This window comes from Phoenix dactylifera, chromosome 8, assembly GCF_009389715.1.
Source record: "Phoenix dactylifera cultivar Barhee BC4 chromosome 8, palm_55x_up_171113_PBpolish2nd_filt_p, whole genome shotgun sequence".
NCBI classification, from domain to species: Eukaryota; Viridiplantae; Streptophyta; class Magnoliopsida; order Arecales; family Arecaceae; genus Phoenix; species Phoenix dactylifera.
The window spans coordinates 31,417,522-31,437,286 of NC_052399.1; the positions used below are offsets into that span (position 1 = coordinate 31,417,522).

The following is a 19,765-nucleotide window of genomic DNA, read 5'->3' on the forward strand; positions in this document are numbered from 1 at the left end:
ATCTTTGGTGGCTCCTACTATTGACTCCCATGACTTTGTGCTGCATATGACAATACCACAAGCCTCTCACCATTGTTACTTATCACTCGCTCAAGAAAGTTAATCTGGAAGTGGATGGTGTTTAAGTATGGCCATGTGAGGGTGATGAAGGAAGTCGAGATAGTGTGGCATCTAAATGCTACAAAGTTAGGGTTGAAAAATAGGTCGAATAATATCGAGTTGTATCCGCATCCATATTTGGTTTGGATTAGATTTGGATAGAAATTTTTGAATTTGATCCGATCCTTATCCCAATGCATATTAAACAAATTTTGTCCATCAAGTTACCAACCTACCACCCATTGACAATATTAATTTCTATTCTTTAGTCATATTTTATCACACTTATTTAAAACTTATTTATCTCATAAAAATAACATATTGCATACGTTATTTATTGATTATTTTATTACAAAAATCAATCTTTTCACTAATAAAAAAATGAAATGTCTTAGTTTATTCTTTATGACATTTCAAAACTACGTTGTTTGATTTAGAATTTATAAATTCTTTATAACATAGATAATTCTTGATTATTTTTATATTATATATTTTTAAAATTAATACAAATCTAGTTGGACTGTTGGCCCAACTCTTGATTGGGTCGATCTCTATATGAGTTGAATAATTATAAATTTAGACCCTTTAATTATTTAGATGTCATATGCAATTTTGATAGCGGATTTTATTTCCATTCTTTATGCCTATATTATTTATTTAGATTTTTATTATTGAAATTTGCTAAGAAAGTCTGATTTATATATGAATAATATCCACTTATATTCATATTTGAATAGAGAAAATATGGATATGACTAATATCTAATTTGTATCTATTTTCATTTAATACAAATATGGACATGGTTAACATTTGATTCGTATCTTTTAAGTTAAACATGGATCTTAAATTTGAGATCGAATTAATATTCACAATCTTACTCCTAAAAAAATATAGATATGGATATGAATATACCAATATATAATTTGTATCATATCCATTTTTAGCCCAATTAGAGTACAGGATTAGCACTCTTGTTGGTCGACATCTCTCCCTTAACAGCTTTCCTTCAAAGATCTAGAATTCAAATTGGGATATTGTTTTCAAAAAGAAAAAAAACAATATTTTCTTCTATAAAGAAAAAAAAATCTTCTTTGCTAGGAGTAGGCAGGCCAATTCTCAGTTTTCCATCATGAGTCCAAAATTAATCAAGCTAGCACTTTGAGCTAACCCAACATCAGGTCAACACCTCTCAATCCATACCCATCCATGAGTTATTTTGAGTTAGCTATTTGACCCTAACGTAATATATTTTGCAAAACTCAATTCTTTATAGATCTAATCAAACGTATCAACTCTAATCCTTACAATTGTTACAATTTGTTTTCAAAATAATATAACAACTAAAATCAAGAAAAAAAGATCAACAGCTCAAGATACTCGATCTCCATTATTTCAGCCCACATAAAACTTTATTCATATCCAAGTTAGATTAAAGCTCTGAATAAATATGTGTTTGCTGTATCTCATCCTATTGCTTAAAAGACCACGAACAAATATATTTGCATACGAATCCGAAAAGAGTTTTTTTTTTGCATGAATACTCTTCTAAAAATTTAAATTTACGTAAATACCCTCTTCAAATATATATTTATTTCTGTATTATCATAAAATACTATTTTTTAATAAATGCCCCTAATATAATGGTTCTTCTAACACTATTAATAAAAACCATATTTATTTTAATTAAAAATAAAATAAAATTTTGAAATTACAATTTTATCCCCCATTTTATAAATATTTATTTTTGTGCATCTACCCATTAAAAATATTTTAGTCATTTTAATTTGAAACCGTTATTTTTGTAACGACATTACATAAAGTGGGTATATATGCAAAAATTAGGATAAAAAAGGTAGAATAGCAAAACAAATATTTTACGAGGGTATACATGCAAATATTAATTTTAGAAGAATATCTATATAAAATTTGATATTTAGGAAACTATTCATACAAAAAAACACAAACAAGAAGGGTAGATTTATCATCCACCGTAAAATAAATGATCTTGAACCTAGCAATCACAACCGTCCAGCCTCGTTTTATCACGTGTTAAAGTAAATTAAGCCAAGACTCCGAGTTAAATACAACCTGGGCTAAGGACCAACTCTTTACCCGAAGCCCAACCTTGGTGGCTTGGGCCTTCGTCGGTCCAGCCCAGTGTCCGAGAAACGAGTTGTGGGGAAACGAGAAAAAAAAAGAAAACGAGAGAAACGCCGTCAAACTACTTTGTAGGAAGCTATGTTATCTTAAATGAAGGCCGAGGGGCAACATACCATCTTCTTTCGGTTCGGTTCATTTCTTCTCGACGACGGTATCTTCCTCTGGCGCAACGGCGACGGCATTAGGGTTTTCTTTTCGATTTCCGTTCTACTTTTCCGGGGACTGACGGGCGGAGAATCTCGCCGGAACGAGATTTCTGACGTCTCCTCCGGTTGGAGCCTTCCTTCATGATCGGATTTCCGGTCGCTCTTCGTCTTTCTTCGCTTGATGGAGTATTTGAAGGACGACAGCAGCGGTATCTCTCGTCTTCAAGTCTTGAGGATTTTTCTTTTTTATCCTTTTTTCCGTGGATTTCTTCGTCTTTTGTTGGACTCATTTGTCTTTTTTGGGGTTTTTGCATGATTTTGTTTGTTTTTAGGGTTTTTCGGTTTTGGGATCCTTTAAAGTCGAAGTAGGATTTTTTGATGCATTCTCGATGGGATTGAAGGGTTAGGGTTTTAATGATGGAGGAGGGTTCGAGATATGGTTATCAAGATTTGGAGGTATCTTTGGGTTTCTTGAATCGTAAGCGAGCTGGAAAGGATGAGAATGTCATTATGTTTGCATTTTATTATATCTTGATACAGGAGTTCTAGGGTTTGGAAGATGTGGTACTGGTTTTCGTGATTTATACAAAAGTGTGAATAAATCGAAACTGAAGGTTTGGATGCATCGAACTGGACTTTGTAGCTACGTTCTATTTAGTTTTTCTGTTAAAATTAATCATCAGAGTAGCAATCATATCATTTCGATGGATAATATATCTTCATGAAGTTGGACCTTAGCGCAACTCATGCACCAAATGCAAGTTTGACTGGATTGATGGTTTTATCTAGACCAGTCCTCAAAAGCTTGATCAAATTATTTTAAGACGATAGTTCATCCATATGCTATATTGCACTATGATTGTATTTTGTTTTTTTCACTATTCAAAGGTTGTTCGGGGTTGTTAATTATTCCCATATATGTGTATGGATACCAGTTTATGTTTGTATTTTTGACTTGGACTCTTATTGGTACCTTCATGGACATTGTGTAATATTTTTTCAGCAAACATTCTTTGTTTTTCTCATCCAAAGATTTCCAGTGTAATTATTTTCTTTTCTCCCCCTAGCTTACCGCCCATTTCTGCAAAGATCTTTCATGATGGTGTTTACTTCATAATTTATGGTTTGAGATGGATCGTCTTTCCTTTCATGAACTCCTGATAATTATGTAGTGAACTTGTGGAGATACAAGTAATTCATAAGTGGTAGATTCACGTTTTGATGGTATGTTTCTTGCATGTAAATTGTAATAGTGATATTGACACATGGAAATCCATATGGGGGGGAGCAGACATATTTTGATTTGGCATGGTATGAGTTGTTATCTCAAATATGGTAAGTGGTGTTATATTAATTGAGTTCCTAAACCTAGGATTGTCTGACTTTTTCATTTATGTCTGGATGTGTATTGACCTGTATGTATGTAGTTTTGAGTTTTCATTGGGAATGTTAAGTGACGATGTTTGTGTTGTAAAGTTATGGTAGTGGAAACAGACTGATATACTACATATGGTCAATGGCACATTTGCCATAGATAAAGGTAAATGATTAATAAGTTGACTATTGAGATATGATCTTCATGACTGAATGTAGTTTTGAATTTTATTGATAGTTAAGAATGTTAAGTGATAATGTTTGTGTTGTAAAGTTATGATAGTGGAAACAGACAGACTAATATATTACATCTGATCAACGGCACATTTCTCATAGATAAAAGTAAATTGCAAATAAGTTAAGTATTGAGTTGTGATCTTAATGACTGAATGTTAAGTGGAAAAATCTGCTATCATGTCAGGTTTGGAGAAAAGAACTAGCGCAGATCGGGGTCAAAATAAGTGATCATGATGGCAGATCCTTAAGCTTGAGTTCCGAAATATGAGGTGTAGAGTCTACCTTTGCATTAAGTGAAAAAAATAAAAAGAACCAGAAATTTGTCTAAAGCCCTATCTCTTCTTTTATAATGATAATGATAAAGGTGAAGTCTATCAAAATATGGCGGGGCATTTTAGTCCTTCTTTTATTTAGAAAAGGGTCCTTCTTATCTTATTGATGTGCAGAGGGGGTTTTTGATTCTGTTTTCTGGGAAAGCTGAAATTCTGTTTAAATGTGTGACAAGCAAGTAGTTTGCAGGAAGTTGTTTGTAATTTTAGTCAATGAGTCAGGTAAGGTGATCCTAGAATCTAGATTGATGGTTAGCTAGGATTTTGTATGAATCTAGTTTTGAGGGGAAGGAGGGGACGGAAAAGAACTTAACAGCATATAATGTGTGAAAGTGTAAAGTAGGTTATATTTGTGGGCCATAAAGGGCCTAAGAAATCATCCCTGGTGTTGATGGAACCAGCACCTAAGTTATGACGCCACACCATCGAGAGACAGAGGGTCTAATATTTAAAAGTTCGATTGCAAATCTGAAACAAATCCATCACCCTGATTGTGTTTGCATATATTTATATATTGATACAGTCTCTTACAATAAATATAAACTTAGTTATTAAACTAATCTTCCTCTGGAATTTCCTACTTAAAAGAAAAACTGTAACCGTATTGGAGCTAAAGTACGTGCATGGCTCACTTGCTGTTCACATGATTATGAAAAGCCACATCAGTGACTCAACATTAGATTATAACATACTAAATATATCTTAAAAATGATCTGCAAAAATAAGTTGCTTTAGTTATGTCTATCAAGTTATATATACCCTAAAATTTTGAAAAATGGGTCTTGATGAAATACTTGACATGTGTATATTGAAATTCAATCTTAATTTAAAGAAGTTAAAATCCAGTTAATTGCTGATCATCGATACACGGATTTGTAAATATGGTGGTAGTAAATTAAAATTAACTCACAATTAGTAAATTGATTTCTGAAACCATGTCTTCCCATTGAAATTGGATTAATTTCATCCTACAATTTTGAGCTGGGGCTTGAACATTTTTCACTCATTTTTCATTTCATAAGCCAAAAAGATTTCATGCTATTAAAGATATAAACTGTGTTTACTCATACTGAATATTCTTATGAGCCTACCAGCTTGTTTATGTAAAGCCTTGAAAAACTGAAATTTTTTATTGTAGCCACCTAAGGATTAGGATTTAGGCTTCTTCATTTGATAACTTGTCATCGCCTCGATGGGAAGGCTTTTGTGGAACATGTTGATTTTAACTAATTATAAATTCTTCACTGGGCAGTCCAAGGAGTAACATAGTCAAGGTTGACTGTACTCACAAGATTGGTGCTCCCGAAAATTTGGCTGGTGGGAAACATTTGGAGTTGGGAAAATATCTTGCAAATTTAGCAAAAGTTTGGATGACATCTTTTGCTTATGAAAGAAAGGTAACAAACAATGGGTCTTACTATTTCTACATGTTCTATTAGGAGAATTCCTTTGCTATTTCCACATAAAAGGTGCGTATATCGAGGAAGCGCTCGTTCATGTCATCCCCCCACCGCTCGGGTTGACTCTCTCTTGATAGCATTTAAGAGAATTTGGATAACAAAAGAATATTTCTAACATAAGATGCTTAATTTGTTTTGAGTTATTGACTATTGTTAGTAGTGCAAAGGCTACTTATTGGATTGCCAATAGAGCTTGTGGAGAACTACCTGAGTTGGCTTTTTCTTCTTGTGGGGAACCTTGCTTTCCATTAGCATGTCAGATAGATGGCTGACTTCATAATAACTTCTTTGTGACGCTTAAAAAACCTCGTGCAAAATAAGGTTTCTCTGGAAACTTGCTCGCTAACTACCTGAGTTGGCCTTTTCTTCTTGTGGGGAACCTTGCTTTCCATTAGCATGTCAGACAGGTGGCTGACTTCATAATAACTTCTTTGTGACACTTAAAAACCTCGTGCAAAATAAGGTTTCTCTGGAAACTTGCTCGCAATAGTTTGGTTTTTCAAATTGTTACTTGAATTTTTAGGAAATCTTCTTGCAGTGGTATGCTCCAATTTGTTGCAACATGTTCATGGAAAAAAAGATCATTGTTCTTTATGTTAAGTGATAAAGAAATTTAATTGCAATTCTGGGATGCCATTTACATGTTGAGTTGTTTTTATGTTTAAACATGTTCTGATGGTTGCAATAGTGGCTATGCATATGCCTTGTTTTGAAAATTATCAGTGTGGAGTCTTCTCAAGCAATGACTATGTGGTTACCCATTTATCAGACATCATGCCTTGGGATTTGTGGATGACCTTCTATGTTATTATAAAATTCTTGCATCTTCAACTCTCATCAGTTCAACCTTTTGTATGCATTTGAAGTTTGGATGTTTACGGTCAGATTCTATCTTGTGATCCTTTTGGTTTCCAGTGCCACCATATTAAAGACAACTTATGTGCACAACCTCATCATTTTTTCCATATATGTAACAGGAACTGATGATGATCTTCCCAATCACTGCATCATTCGGGATTCTAGGGGGGTTGTTTATTCAGGACCTATGAGGACTTCTTCTGGACCAGTATCTCATGAGACAGATCTAGCAGACATGGAAGTTCAAATTCACTGCATAGAAACTGAGGCATATGATGCTGTTTTAAGAGCCTTTATTGCTCAATCTGATGTTCTGTCATGGGTACTTCCCACCACCTTGATATGCTTCTTTAACATCATACTTTTAAAAGTTCCTTAATCCTTATACATAAATAGAGATATTTACATGATTGTTGCTAAAATCTCTTCCTTACGTTTCAGTTAAATGTTTGATTATGGTTTCTGTATGATTTTCCCATTATTGTTTTTCTTTCTCGATTTATTTCCTGCATATCTCTTTGTAGGGTAAGGAAGGACTAATATCAGATCTAAGGAAGGAACTTAGGGTTTCTGATGCTGAGCACAGAGAAATTTTGGGGAAAATCAATTCAGATGATTCAATTAAGTCCATAAGGTGGGTTATTTTTATTATGTTTCATTGTTCCATCTATATGACTGATTTATGGACTTCTGAGTAATGATGGCTTCTCCATGTTGGTTTATTGGTTGAAATTTTCAATTGAACTGAACCAGGGAATGGCATAAGAATACTGATGCTGAAATGACAGCAATGAATCCTTCTGGTTTTGATCCGAATTCCATCAGTCATGTATCTCGTAAAAAGTTGAAACCTGGGCATATGGCTGTTTCACTATCCCCAAAATACCCACCCCGCGCTCAACCCTCGCCAACAGCTATTCCTTCACTGGTGAGTACTAGTGCATTTGTTAGACTTCTGAATTGTTTTTAGACTTTATGATTCTCTTTATGTCTATTTTACCTTGATTCTTAGTTGAGTGCAATTTTCTGATAAAGTATAAAATTTTATATACCTTGTATAATATGTGCAAGATGTTAATCCTTTGTATTTTTTATTTCATTAACAGCAATCAAATACTGAGCAGGATTCCTGGTGAAATTTGGAATGGCAGAGTTGTAGTCATGTTTACAACAGATTAGAATTAGATGCAAATACAAGATTATATGTACGTAAGTGTGTTCGGATGTTGTATGTTCATGTGTATGCATGCAATCATGCATAGATGTATGTATGTTTAGAACATAAACATACAAGGGTATTCCTATGGAGACTTTGGTAGAAATCATGTATGAAATCAAAGGCAGAGAAGAACCACCAAGGCTAAGTCAAATAGATTGCTTTTTTGCTTCCTGTTTGTGAATTATTTTGAAAAAAAGTCATGGTTTATTGTCATCCAAGGAAATTTGAATTTTTTTATACCTTTTATCTACTATTAATGGAGCTTCTGGGGTTGCATCCCATCCTATCAAGTACCACTTCACATGGGCCAACACTCTTGTCAGCTCTAGCTTTTATTTATTTATTTATTTATGTGTGTTTGTGTTTATAAATTTCAAACCTTTAAGTTTCTGTCAATTTTTTTACCAGAATACTCAACTCCGGGCTCTAGCCCTTCCACACCTAAAATAAGGGTGACCCAGTGCACAAGGCTTCTGCCATTGTGGGGTCCAAAGTTAGATGTATGCAGCCTTATTCTCACATGCAAAGAGGTTGTTTTTATGTTTCATAATGCTGTTATAGATGCACGCCGCCCCTCCACACCTACAACCCTTTTTTTTATAATTATGTTATTGTTTTTCCAAGAGACTCCATCCCATTTCATTTTTTCTATCTTATTCCACCCTGGCACATGCATTTCATGGGCTTAATTCTAGTCTATTTGATTCATTCACATGATTTCATAGCTGAGGATCCCCTTCCCCAAAAATTCAATGTATATTGATTTTAGTTCCTCCTTTGGGGTTTGGTGATTATGCATTCAGGTTTTGCATGCGTTGTTATCAAAAATACATAGCAGAGGTGAAGTTGAAGTTTAAATCCTACTTTGGGAGACACTCTTTTATATATGATCTCTCTGTTTCAATGTGTAAGTTGGAAATTTTAAAATCTTGTTTGACTTTCATGTATTCTGATTGCAGAAATCCATCTAATGTCATGATCAGAATCTACTAGAACTTGCTATATGTGTTTCAATCATCTTGTGAAATGACCTTTTCTCAGTGCCTTTATGTTTTATCTATTGGGTTCTATGTTTCCTGCATCAGTATGTTAAGCTTGTATTGAATATGCTGATGCTTGTTTCTGATCGTTGCAGCAAAATGCCTTTGAATTCTTGTGATGTTTCTTGAACTTAAATTTTATATCATGCACTTGTAGTGTCAACGTTTATCTTATGAACATAGGGCTAGCATGGATGGTGGGGTTGCATGCACCAAATATTTGAGGTGGCTTGTTAGGGAAAGGGGCTTTGTGTCTGGAGGGTGGGGTTGCATGCACCAAATATTTGAGGTGGCTTATTAGGGAAAGGGGCTTTGTGTCTGGCGGGTTGGGACAGAGGAGGTGAGGAGGGGAAGATTTAATTTACATGGAAACTTCATGAAAAAGCTGTGAAAGGATACGACATCAGATTATGGACTGAGGCTGCCATATCAGGAGTAAGGCATGAAAGCTCCATATGGTTTAGTCGCTGACTCTAGAGAGTTGTGATAAGATTATCAGTTGATTTTTTACTAATATATTTAAGGGCGTGCTTACAGAAGTAGCAGTGTAAGCCAAGGCATTTTCACTTGAGTGTATGGAAGATATTTTCAGAGAAAAGAAAAGAACATTGTGAAGTTTATTGTCCTGTGCTTGTACTGTGCTTGGATTTAGTGACTATAGTGAACTCTATTAGGCTTGGTCCAGTGATGATCCTTTTGAAAGCATCTACACAAGCAGATGAACTCACTCGTGCACAGTCACCTGGGGGATTTGTGATGGTAGGGGAAATCTGGGGCTCCTATCCTTGCTGCTTCAGCACCTTATAGAGTGTTTCATTTCACTTGGGAGCCCCCACCCCCTTGTTTCATTAAGACCAACTTTGACGGTAGTGTGGTGAGTGAGGGTGTCAGTGGGAGTGTAGGTTTTGTCATCAAAGGGCCAAACTCTATTGATTGCCATGGGAGTGTCGCAGCTATTTGACATCTCCGTACCATTGGCTGAGTTGAGAGGAGCATAGGAAGGGCTTGTCTATGCCACATCTGCCCTAGGGGCAAGGAAGGCTATTCTCGAGGGAGAATTTAAGACCGTTTGTTAGTTGGATCATGGGCTGTACTGCTCGGTCTGTTGGTACTCTTCTACGCTTAGCGGATATTCAGAAGATTATCACATCCTTGGTGACCTTCGAAGTTAAACATATCTTTTGGGAATCAAATAGCATGGCAGATTGCGTGGCATCATTGTGGCCAACCCATTCAGGTGATGTGACTTGGAACTCTTTTGCTTCCATACCTATGCCTCTCCGTGATAATTTGTTCTCAGATTCCTCTGGTTGTGTCTGTTCTTGGCCTGTGTAACTTTTCTGCTCTAAAAAAAACTATATTAGAGTAGGATAAAAAAATTGTGTTATCCAAAGAGATATTTTGTCGAAAATTCTTTGTTCGGGTTTGTTTTCTATCTTCATATTTGCCTAAACCTGGAGTCTACAGTAATATATCCCACCATACTTGTTTTTTAAGTGGACTGGGAAACTTCCTAACAAATTCAGTATCTTTTAGATCTAAATGCAGTTTCAACATATCATTTTCAGGATTTACCTGTGCTGTTCTGTTGTCTGAACTCATTTAGTTAAATTTTTGGCTTCATAGGAAGTTCTATTTAATAGAAGCACCAAGTGAGGTGTTTGAAATTGTCTTTTATGTCTTGGGACAGTTATGCAGTTGCGATGAACGAGTTCTCGTTATTATCTTTTGTATTCATATTCTCGTATATCTTCTAAAATGTTTTGAGAAATTAAAGAGTGATATTTTTTAAAAAATACTTCATGTTTCAGTTATGCAATTGCGATGAATAAGTTCTCTTTATTATCTTTTGTATTCATATTCTCATATATCTTTAAAATGTTTTTAGAAATTCTAGAGTGATGTTTTAGAAAATATTGCGTGCTGAACTCCTACATCTTTATGACCAGACACATGCTAGAGAAGATCAGTGGAGCAACAAAGCATCCGTTTTTTCCTCTCAAGGGCATGCCGGACAACCTCCAATGCCTGTTCATCAAAACAAGCATGCTCCAAACACTGGGAAAGCAAGAGGGTCTCTGATCGTTCAGACATCCAAGAAGGGTTTTGTTCACTCAGGGGCTGAAAATTTAAAACCTGGATCAGAGACAATCGAGATTCGTGCAACGGACAAGCTTATACATGAGGTGAGTGAATGATATCCAACATAATAGTGAACTTAACATGGAAAGTTTTCCAGCATGAATAGAGTTTGAAGGATTAGGTGTTTTCCTGGGGAAGAGGGCGTACTTGCGTTAGGGGTATCATTTACATTTTCCAAAATGGATTCTGCACTTTAATTTAGTGACTGCATATATGCAGTATGTGTGAAAATGCTTCCAAGCATGTTGTATTAACTTGTTTGAAAGTGCTGGTGTTTTCTTTCATTCTACCTTTTTGTTTCATAGGTTGAGAGGGTTTGTGGAGTAGAGAACCCTGATCCAGCTCAGGTAGAGAAGGCAAAAGTAATGCTCAGAGTAAGTTGAAAACAATTCCAACATGTCATTTCGTATTTTCCTTACTGGCCTGCATGTTCAATTCAGACTCGGCTTTCGGATCCTAATAATACTTCATTATGTAATTCTGGAGTAGGATCAAGAAAGAGCGCTTCTGGAAGCAATCGGAAAGCTTGCAGATGTATCAGATGGTGATGAACCAATAACTAATATAACCTTGTTATGTTACTAAAATCTTTGGTGATCACATTTACAAGTGAAGGTTTTTGCACCCAGATGACTCACCAAATCGAAGACAGCATCAGTACTCTAGCAGGGAGCCGAAGAGGAATGGACATGGACTTTATAATGCTGTTCACAAGCAGTTTGATAGGACAAGAAGCTACTACAGTGAAGGATAAGGTAAGGACCACACTAGAAGAATGGGAATCCCGTGCATTGATCTGCAAGATGATGAGTATAACCAGGGTTACTGAAATACCATAACATGGGGCTTCATCCTTGTTTTGTTGGGTTTAAATGATGCCAGATTGACATGGATATCCATCTCTGCATTTGAACTTGTCTCATTTGCCTGCTCTCAGGGAATGGTGGTAAGCGTTAGCTGTCTTCTTTCTTCTACTAACACCATTTGTATATGATAAAATTGTTGCACTCTGTCCATATTCTCTTATATGGCGTTTTGCTTCCAAGTTGATGTCTTCTCCTGATCCCTATTTTGGAGTTTGTTTCTCTTCTCTGAAGGGCTGGAGAATGAATGGAGCCTTCTTTTTGTGTAGTTAGACTTATCATAGTATTAACAGATATTCTGGTTGTCTCGGGGCACTTCATTGCAGTTAATGTAATATACTTTTGCATAGTGAGGGTTGTTCTAGGTACTTGTACGAAACATTTGTATATTGATAAATAGTTTCAGTACATGATCAACAGTGTCTGTTTTATTCAATTTGTAGTGCCTAATTTCGCTGAACTGAAAGGGTGGATCGCATCATGAATTTTGTAAGGTGCGTCGAAGAATTATTCAGGTTTTAGGAAGTCTTGTTTTCATGTGAATGGGAAACAAAAATTTTCGTGTGCTATAGATAAAGGCGTAAGAGCACCAGAGATGACGATGGGAAGTTGTGTCAGCTTCTCTTCTGTTGTATTGTTGTTCACCTCCGTCGTAATTAAGTACATACCCTAGAGGGGTCTGTTCGGCAGGTGAAGACCTCTCGCAGCAGTAAGCTGCATGATTATTCGCTCCATCTATGTGCAATTTCCCATACTAGGGTTCTTGCATTTTATGAGTTTTATCTTAGTTGACTGCTTTAAGTGGAGCATAAATTTTAAAGCCATTACAACATTGAAGGTTACTGCGGGCGGCTTCGTAGTTTAAAAGGACTCAACGTAATCGTATGTTGGAAAAGTAAAGAATAATAAATAGTTTATATCTTTATCCATTTTACCTATTTTGAATGGAAGCTAAAACTATAATCTTGAATGTTTTAAATGGATGCTAAAATTATAATCACCGTTGGTCTATTTTTATTTTCAGAAATGGCAGATTCCACTTTCTACTTGCACACTTAAAATTACGAGCTAGGGCGTGTCTACCAGCTTGCGCATTTATAGAAAAAAGACACCAGCTTGCGCATTTATAGAAAACTATTTCTATGAGCATGCAAGACATAATCAAGCAATAAAATAAATTTAAACAATTGATATTTAAATTTAATTAAATAATTAAATCAAAAATTGAATGTCTTATAAAATTAATAATGTTTTAAAATTTTGCATCAATTTTAACAAAAATTTAGTCTAGATAAATCTTGTCTCTAATCTCTCTCTTATAATAAATCTCTGAATTAAACTAATTCTCTGAACCTGTAAAAGTAGTAGAATATAGAATAATGAGCTAGACAACTTAGTAAGCAATGAATATTTTAGCTAGATAATTCATTCAATATAATAATAATAATATGTTGAAACTCAACATGCAAAGCATATCAATATAAAACCAAAAAGTAGAATTTTATTTTATTCATAAATTATATTTTTCAAATATCAAGTTTATTTTGACAACCAAAAACTATGATAGCATCAAAGTGCCACCGCATAACCCCCAATAGCAGGGTATCAAAGTGCCAATGCAATAATCCTCACTAGCAGGGTATCGAAATGCCAACACACAACTCCCACCGATAGGATATCTAAGTGCTAGCGTACAATCCTTACTGGGATATCAAAGTGCCAACGTACAATCCTCATTGGCAGTATATCGAAGTGCCAATATACAATCTCTACTGGCAAGGTATCGAAGTACTAATATACAACCCTACCGGTAGGTTATAGTCTGGCTGCGAATTCAAATCTGTTTTGAATTAAAACTCTTTTTCTCAAAAACATCTTTAGTGTTCCAAATTGCAATATATATAAAACCATACGACATTGAAATCAATCGAGCATAGTCAATATGTTTGATCAAGAATTATATAATATTTTAGAAAATACATATATAATAATAAAACACAGTGTATCAAGTTTATAAATTAGGAATAATTTGATTCAGAAAATATTTATAATTTGCCGATAAATCTAGAAAAAGAGTTACATTACTTATTTTGCAAGAGTAATCCAATTAAGAGATTCAATTAATTCTAAAGATCCCTCCCAAAGCTTAATATTCAAAAATTATATTTTTATTAAAATTTCATCATAATTACTTAAAAATAAAACTTTAATTCCAGCATCCTAATAAGGCTGACTAAGCAGGAGTGTCTGATACCTGATCGGTCCGATCAAGGCAAACTTTATATGATCATTCTTGGACTAGTATATAGGTGGTTCAATAAAGATTGAGAGTGATCAAATCTAACAATGTCTGAGAAGAGCCAAGGTGGGGGCTGGCATGCTGTTCGACTACTATGGATCAAAGCCCTTCATCAGGGTTGATCCAAAATCACTGCGAGGAGTCCCTTACTGGATCTAACAACTCTAAAGAGAGAGTAGAGAGAAAAAGTCAAGGTAGACAGAAAAACAAAAGAGAAAAAGAATGGAGTAGAGAGAGTAAAGATCAAGAAAGAGAGAAAATAAGCTTTTCTCTCTAACCAAGGAAGAAGGGGGGAGAGAGAATGGTTGCAGGTCGTGCCTAGGTTCAAGGGACCCATAGTTGGCCAACAAGCGGTTGACAATGCCAAACCAGCCTCAAAACAAAGGTTTCAACCCCTTAAACGATGAAAATCAGGGCATTCCGGCGGTCGGAGCTCCGGTCATGGCCACTAGCCATCGTGCAGGATCGGAGGAAGACCCTGGTGACAAACACCGATGGCAAAATATGCCAGAAATAAGTATAAATAGTGTCGGCCTACTGAAATAGGGAAATAGGGCGTTGTCCTTTCCACCAAAAATCTGGTGATCATCAATTGAAATTGGAGCTCTAAAGACCCAGAAGAAAGAGAAAAAGAGTAGCTTGAGGAAGGCTGAATCCTTAGCTAGTTTTCAGCGGCGATTGGCCGTGTGACAGTGCGAATGGCAACTAGCGTTCGGAGCGAAAATCGAAGAAATCCGATGACGAGCTTTGATCGGAGCCTGGGTTCTCCGAAGTGGTAGAAGAGGGATGGGGGGTGCTCTAAATATAACCCGGCCATGATCGGAATTTGGCACGGAGCCAGATTTCGTCCGATGAACTCGAGAGGAACAAGACTTCCATTGGGAGTCCTCTTCTCTCCTCACACGTGTGCGGCATGTGTGCAATTTTTTTCTTTCTTTTGGACCGAATCCTCCGGGCCGGTCAAGTGGACCGAGCTCAGTTATTAAGTATTATAGAGATTTTAAGTTGTTAGCGAGAAACTGACTACCAGAAATTTAGCTTGTGGCTTACAAAAATACGAATAATTTTGATAGAAGTGACGTAATTTTTATATAAGTCAAATGGCTATGAAATGTATGACACTATAGCATCATCAGTTATTGGGCCCATTTTGTCATTCATGATGACAAATTTTCAAACAAAATGTTGCTTTTATAAAACTATTTAATTTGCCAAAAAAAAAAGTATAGCAACAAGCTACTGATCTAGCTAGTTGTATAGTACTATATCAAACGATGAACACCATTGACTTGGAAAGGCATGAACATTTGACTATGATGCGAGTACCATATAGATGACATTTTCCATCTTGCATGTCCAATATCTTCTAGGAAGCATCACCTTCCTTTTGCATGAATCCATTGTTGAATGATCTACCGGTCACTTTGAGAGCAGTGCAGACAGCGAATGGCAGAGTTTAGAGTGCTTTGAGATCTAGGATCCAATACAGATTTGTGTGAAGAAAAGTGAATTCTTCTTCTGCCCGAAAGATAAAACCAGGACCCGATATCTTTGAAAGCAACAAGCGAATTTCTAGCCTGGTATAGATTCCTCAACCTGAATCAACCAAGAGCTAGAAAACAAACAAAACCCGGATTAGTAGCCCAAGCTCTGTACCAGTTTTAGGAAGCGGAAATAATTGGTAGTCTGTAGTGTTGGAGTAATATCAATTTTGCTGATAGTTTCGCCACTCTTACATTTTTTTCAAACTATTTTGCAGGAGGGCAGTAGGATCTAATGTGTCCCCACTAACTCCAAGCAATTGTGGTCTCAGGCCAAATTAGTGGGATCTCCACAAAACTTGTAGGTCTCCAAAACAAAGAGGCAAAGGAGATTGGAGATTTGGAACAGGATATGGCAATGAAGAACATGTCTTTTATGGGAAGTTGTAGCTTCTGATACATTATCTCGATGAATTGGGTGGCACCACCACTCCAACTTAATCAAAAAATGTCTTTATGGGATGTGGATTTTACTAAAATAATGATCCATACGGGTACCAAAGGTGGCCTCTAGCCAACTAAGATACTTTGTGTGGGCTTTTCATGATATGGAGGATGAAAACTAAGTTCGTAAGTGTGAATACAATGTCAATTCTACAAGTAAATGGAAGTTGATGAATGATCTATAGAGGTCCTTTTGATGAGAATTGTGAGCCCCCAAATGTTCAAGGAACATTAGCATGGAATGGGAATGGGCAAGACAAAATGCCTGTAGTGTACATTAAGCAGGCATCAAAAAGTTGTAAACAAAATGGAATTGATTGAAAAAAAAAAAAAGAAAGTTTGAACAAAAAGGGCAAAAAAATAATAATATCGCATTATGATTGCACCAGCCGGGAATCGAACCCGGGTCTGTACCGTGGCAGGGTACTATTCTACCACTAGACCACTGGTGCCGTAATTGTTTTGATGTTTGATAACTCATAATTTAACTGCGTAATAGTTGCACCTCATTTCAACCACAAGATGCTGCTTCAATGGGGATTTGCTGAGCTTATCACACCATTGTTGTTAGATGAAGCACAATGCTGCATACTGCTTACATATTACTCGGTCAATTACTTTTTCAGGCATGGTAAAAAGATGGTGATGTGATTCAGGAGAGGATAGATTAATTAGCAGATGTTTGGGCGACTCATGGGTGTCATAATGGATACGTAGTATTTTTCTTCGACAAGAATAATTTGCAGATACATGGACAATCCACAAGATGCCATGTTAGTGTAAATTGGATTGAGTGCATTTTCTTTAGCAAAGATCACCAAAGTGAGTCATGTCTTGACTAAGAATGAAAGTGAAAAACCATAAGGATGCGTGTCAAATATATCACAGAAGAATTAAATGTAGCCTTGCTGACAAGTATCCGATATTAATTGGTCTATAGTTGGTATCTAGAAAATGAATATGTTTGTGCTAGCCCAAGATTTGTAACAATGCGCAAACCCTATAACAAGGTGCGTCTTTGCTTGGCTGTGGCTAATTAATTGCCTGGTAGAGTAGTTCTATGCCGATGTTTAAATGTTTTTAGAGTTTAATTAGTATAACTTTTTTTGAAAACTTAAATATTTTACTTGATTTTATGGTTTATCTTTAATTTAGATTGGTCATTCTCTAATGGCTTAAGATTTTGGAATCAATGGTTAGCTAATGTGATAGGCTAAGCTGCATATAGAGAACATTAAAGCTTGATATACATCATCGACCTAACTACTTTCTATTCCTTAAAGGTTCAATTGGCTATGGCTTTGATTGGATTCTATTCGGAGGAATGTTACATTTACATGGCTCTGCAGCCATTATTAGCTCGGTGTTCTTCATGCGAGGCCAACAACAAAAATGAACACACCATAAAATTCTTTGTACGTACCATTAGCCCTTGGTGATAAGTTGTTTCACCACTGCATGGAGCGTGGAAGCTACAAAAGCATAACGTTGAGGTCTAATTTCATATAAAATCCACACGTTCTATAAATCAAAATGTATAAGGGATTTGATAATTTAAAAAGAAAATATTCTTATATGTGCTTGAAACTCAGGACATAAGCATCCCTCGGGAGGTGGTTTGTAAGAATAATAAAATCAAACATTAGCATCTAATATCAAGGAAAGCTACTGCATGAAGGATGATATAGAAATGGGTGAACCCAATGAATAACTTAAGAACAAATGAGTGAATAAGTGAAAGATATCAGCTTTCTAGAAAAGAGAAAACAGAGTTGATAAAAAATTATTTGTAGGAAGGAATAAGGTGTCCCTTCTGAGGCGTGTACGATATCAAGTTGGCATCATATCTCACTTCTTTCAAGTGTACAGACAGGCAACAGTGGAATTTTGTACTCATTCTGCAGATGGATGGGTGCACAGAATCCATCAGTAGCAGATCATGCACAAAACCGCGTGTTTTGCACCATCCATGAACTTTCTGCAAGCTTTGGACTGGACCCTATGTACGCAAACAACAGCCTACAGATCTGGGTGACATGCATCTTATGTGGAAATGTTTTGATGCTTTAAGAGCAGTTTTGAGGTTTTTGGAATGATGTAAGCAGACAAAATCTATCCAACAGTCTTTAGAAAACAGTTTAACACAGTTTCCTTTCAAATAGAAAAGCTGGGTTCTGGCAACTGGCATGGAACTGTACTGCAAAAAAATTACTAATGCTTAATAGCAAATGTAGAAAGATAAATAGCTTTGCAGTCGTGACAGTCCAAGGTGCATTACAGAAGAAATCTGAGATGATCATGTTTCTTTGAGCATGGTTGTTCTAGAGATTAAGGAGGTGTTTCTAGAGCTGCATGATTCGAATATAGCATATGGCCGGCGATCCATTAGTTTGTTAGGTTTAGCATGAGCATGACCAAACTTATGGTTGATTTTGAGTTGGATTGTTTCCTCCAAAAAAAAGAGAAATTTTTTTTTCAGTTGGATTGATGTTTTAAGTTAGAGTAAATTATAAAAATTGTCCTGAGGTTTGTGTTTATCTCATATAAAAGATCAAAAATGCTCTTGAATAGAGATGATGATATACACATTTTTTTTGTATCCTTAGATGGCTATTATGTCACTTCAAAATTATTTTGGTCATTTTTGAAATTTGTATGATATGACATTTGGATCTTATTTAAGGTTAACTGTTTTACCAACATTCTGTTAAGTTATGATTTAAAGTGTTAGATAAAAATAAACATCAAGAGGGTAACTATATATTGATTTTTCAAACTATTGGGTATAAGTCTTTACCCTTAATTTCATAAGAATTTTTGTAATTTACTATTTAAATTACTGTTGATTGGTTTAGATATATAAGGCATAAGTTTTGCTACACCACTACCTTACTGTATAAGAGAATCGGGAGTCAAGATTTTGAGAGGACACCTGGATCCAGAATTGGATTTGGATTAGTTCTCTGTTGGATTTGGTGAACTCTATGCATGAAAGTACTCCAAATTGATCATCTCACGTCATCGTCCAGCAAGACTTACCCTCGAACTTTATAGTGGCCAGCTCTAGGTTTTTTGATTTAGAGGTTAAGAATTATTCAGTGGTTTCTCAAGTCAGGTTTAAGTTCGCTTTCAATTTAGGCTTTCATTCTTTCTTTTTTTTTAAGCTCATCTTGACATTTATACCATACTTGTCATTGGAATGAGAGCATGAAACTGTTGATTGCCTGGTCAAGTTGGAAAACATTGTGAAGACCCGAATTGGGCCCATCCTAGGGCCCAACGAACTGAAGTCGGCAAGGAGTGCCGACTTCAGTTGGGTCATCGTGGTCTCCCCACGATGACCACGCCGGCCGAACGGCCAGCGAATCCCCCGCAAGCCCCCTCTCTTCCTCTCTCTCTCTTCGTGAAGAGGGTTAGGAAACCCTCAGAGCAGCCCGATCCCTCCCCTATTCCTCTGAAATTTTGAAGCTTTCCCTTCATTTTTTCCTCTTCTTGAGACTATCGCCGGAGCCGCCAACGCCGTCGGGGTTCATCGTCGACGACCGGAGGTGAGG

At 36.1% G+C, this 19,765-nt stretch overlaps 1 protein-coding gene and 1 non-coding gene across 4 annotated transcripts; one reads left to right on the forward strand and one right to left on the reverse strand.

The window, feature by feature from the left end:
* Positions 1–2,349: 2,349 nt before the first annotated feature.
* On the forward strand, positions 2,350–12,363 carry LOC103706914 (protein EMSY-LIKE 4-like). 3 transcript variants are annotated; one of them, XM_008791190.4, is made up of 9 exons: positions 2,350–2,614; positions 6,783–6,985; positions 7,188–7,297; positions 7,417–7,591; positions 10,872–11,108; positions 11,370–11,438; positions 11,554–11,608; positions 11,694–11,819; positions 11,947–12,363. In XM_008791190.4, exons 1-8 carry the CDS (start codon positions 2,587–2,589, stop codon positions 11,816–11,818), a joined length of 1,002 nt encoding a protein of 333 aa, XP_008789412.1. In that variant the 5' UTR covers positions 2,350–2,586; the 3' UTR covers position 11,819; positions 11,947–12,363. The 3 variants fall into 3 exon arrangements, with proteins under 3 accessions (XP_008789412.1, XP_008789403.1, XP_008789421.1); XM_008791199.4 differs by adding an exon at positions 6,575–6,685 and having other exon boundaries at positions 2,364–2,614; positions 11,694–12,363; XM_008791181.4 differs by having other exon boundaries at positions 11,694–12,363.
* A 4,229-nt stretch (positions 12,364–16,592) lies between these two features.
* On the reverse strand, positions 16,593–16,663 carry TRNAG-GCC. The gene has a single exon. It is a non-coding gene; the product is annotated as a tRNA-Gly (tRNA).
* Positions 16,664–19,765: the final 3,102 nt, after the last annotated feature.

Excerpts from the sequence above, each read along its gene's own strand:
- LOC103706914 (XM_008791181.4), top strand. The coding sequence starts at position 2,587 with ATGGAGTATTTGAAGGACGACAGCAGCG. Across the intron at positions 7,592-10,871 it reads CAACAGCTATTCCTTCACTG|ACACATGCTAGAGAAGATCA; the intron begins GTGAGTACTAGT and ends CTTTATGACCAG. Across the intron at positions 11,609-11,693 it reads GCTTGCAGATGTATCAGATG|ATGACTCACCAAATCGAAGA; the intron begins GTGATGAACCAA and ends TTTTGCACCCAG.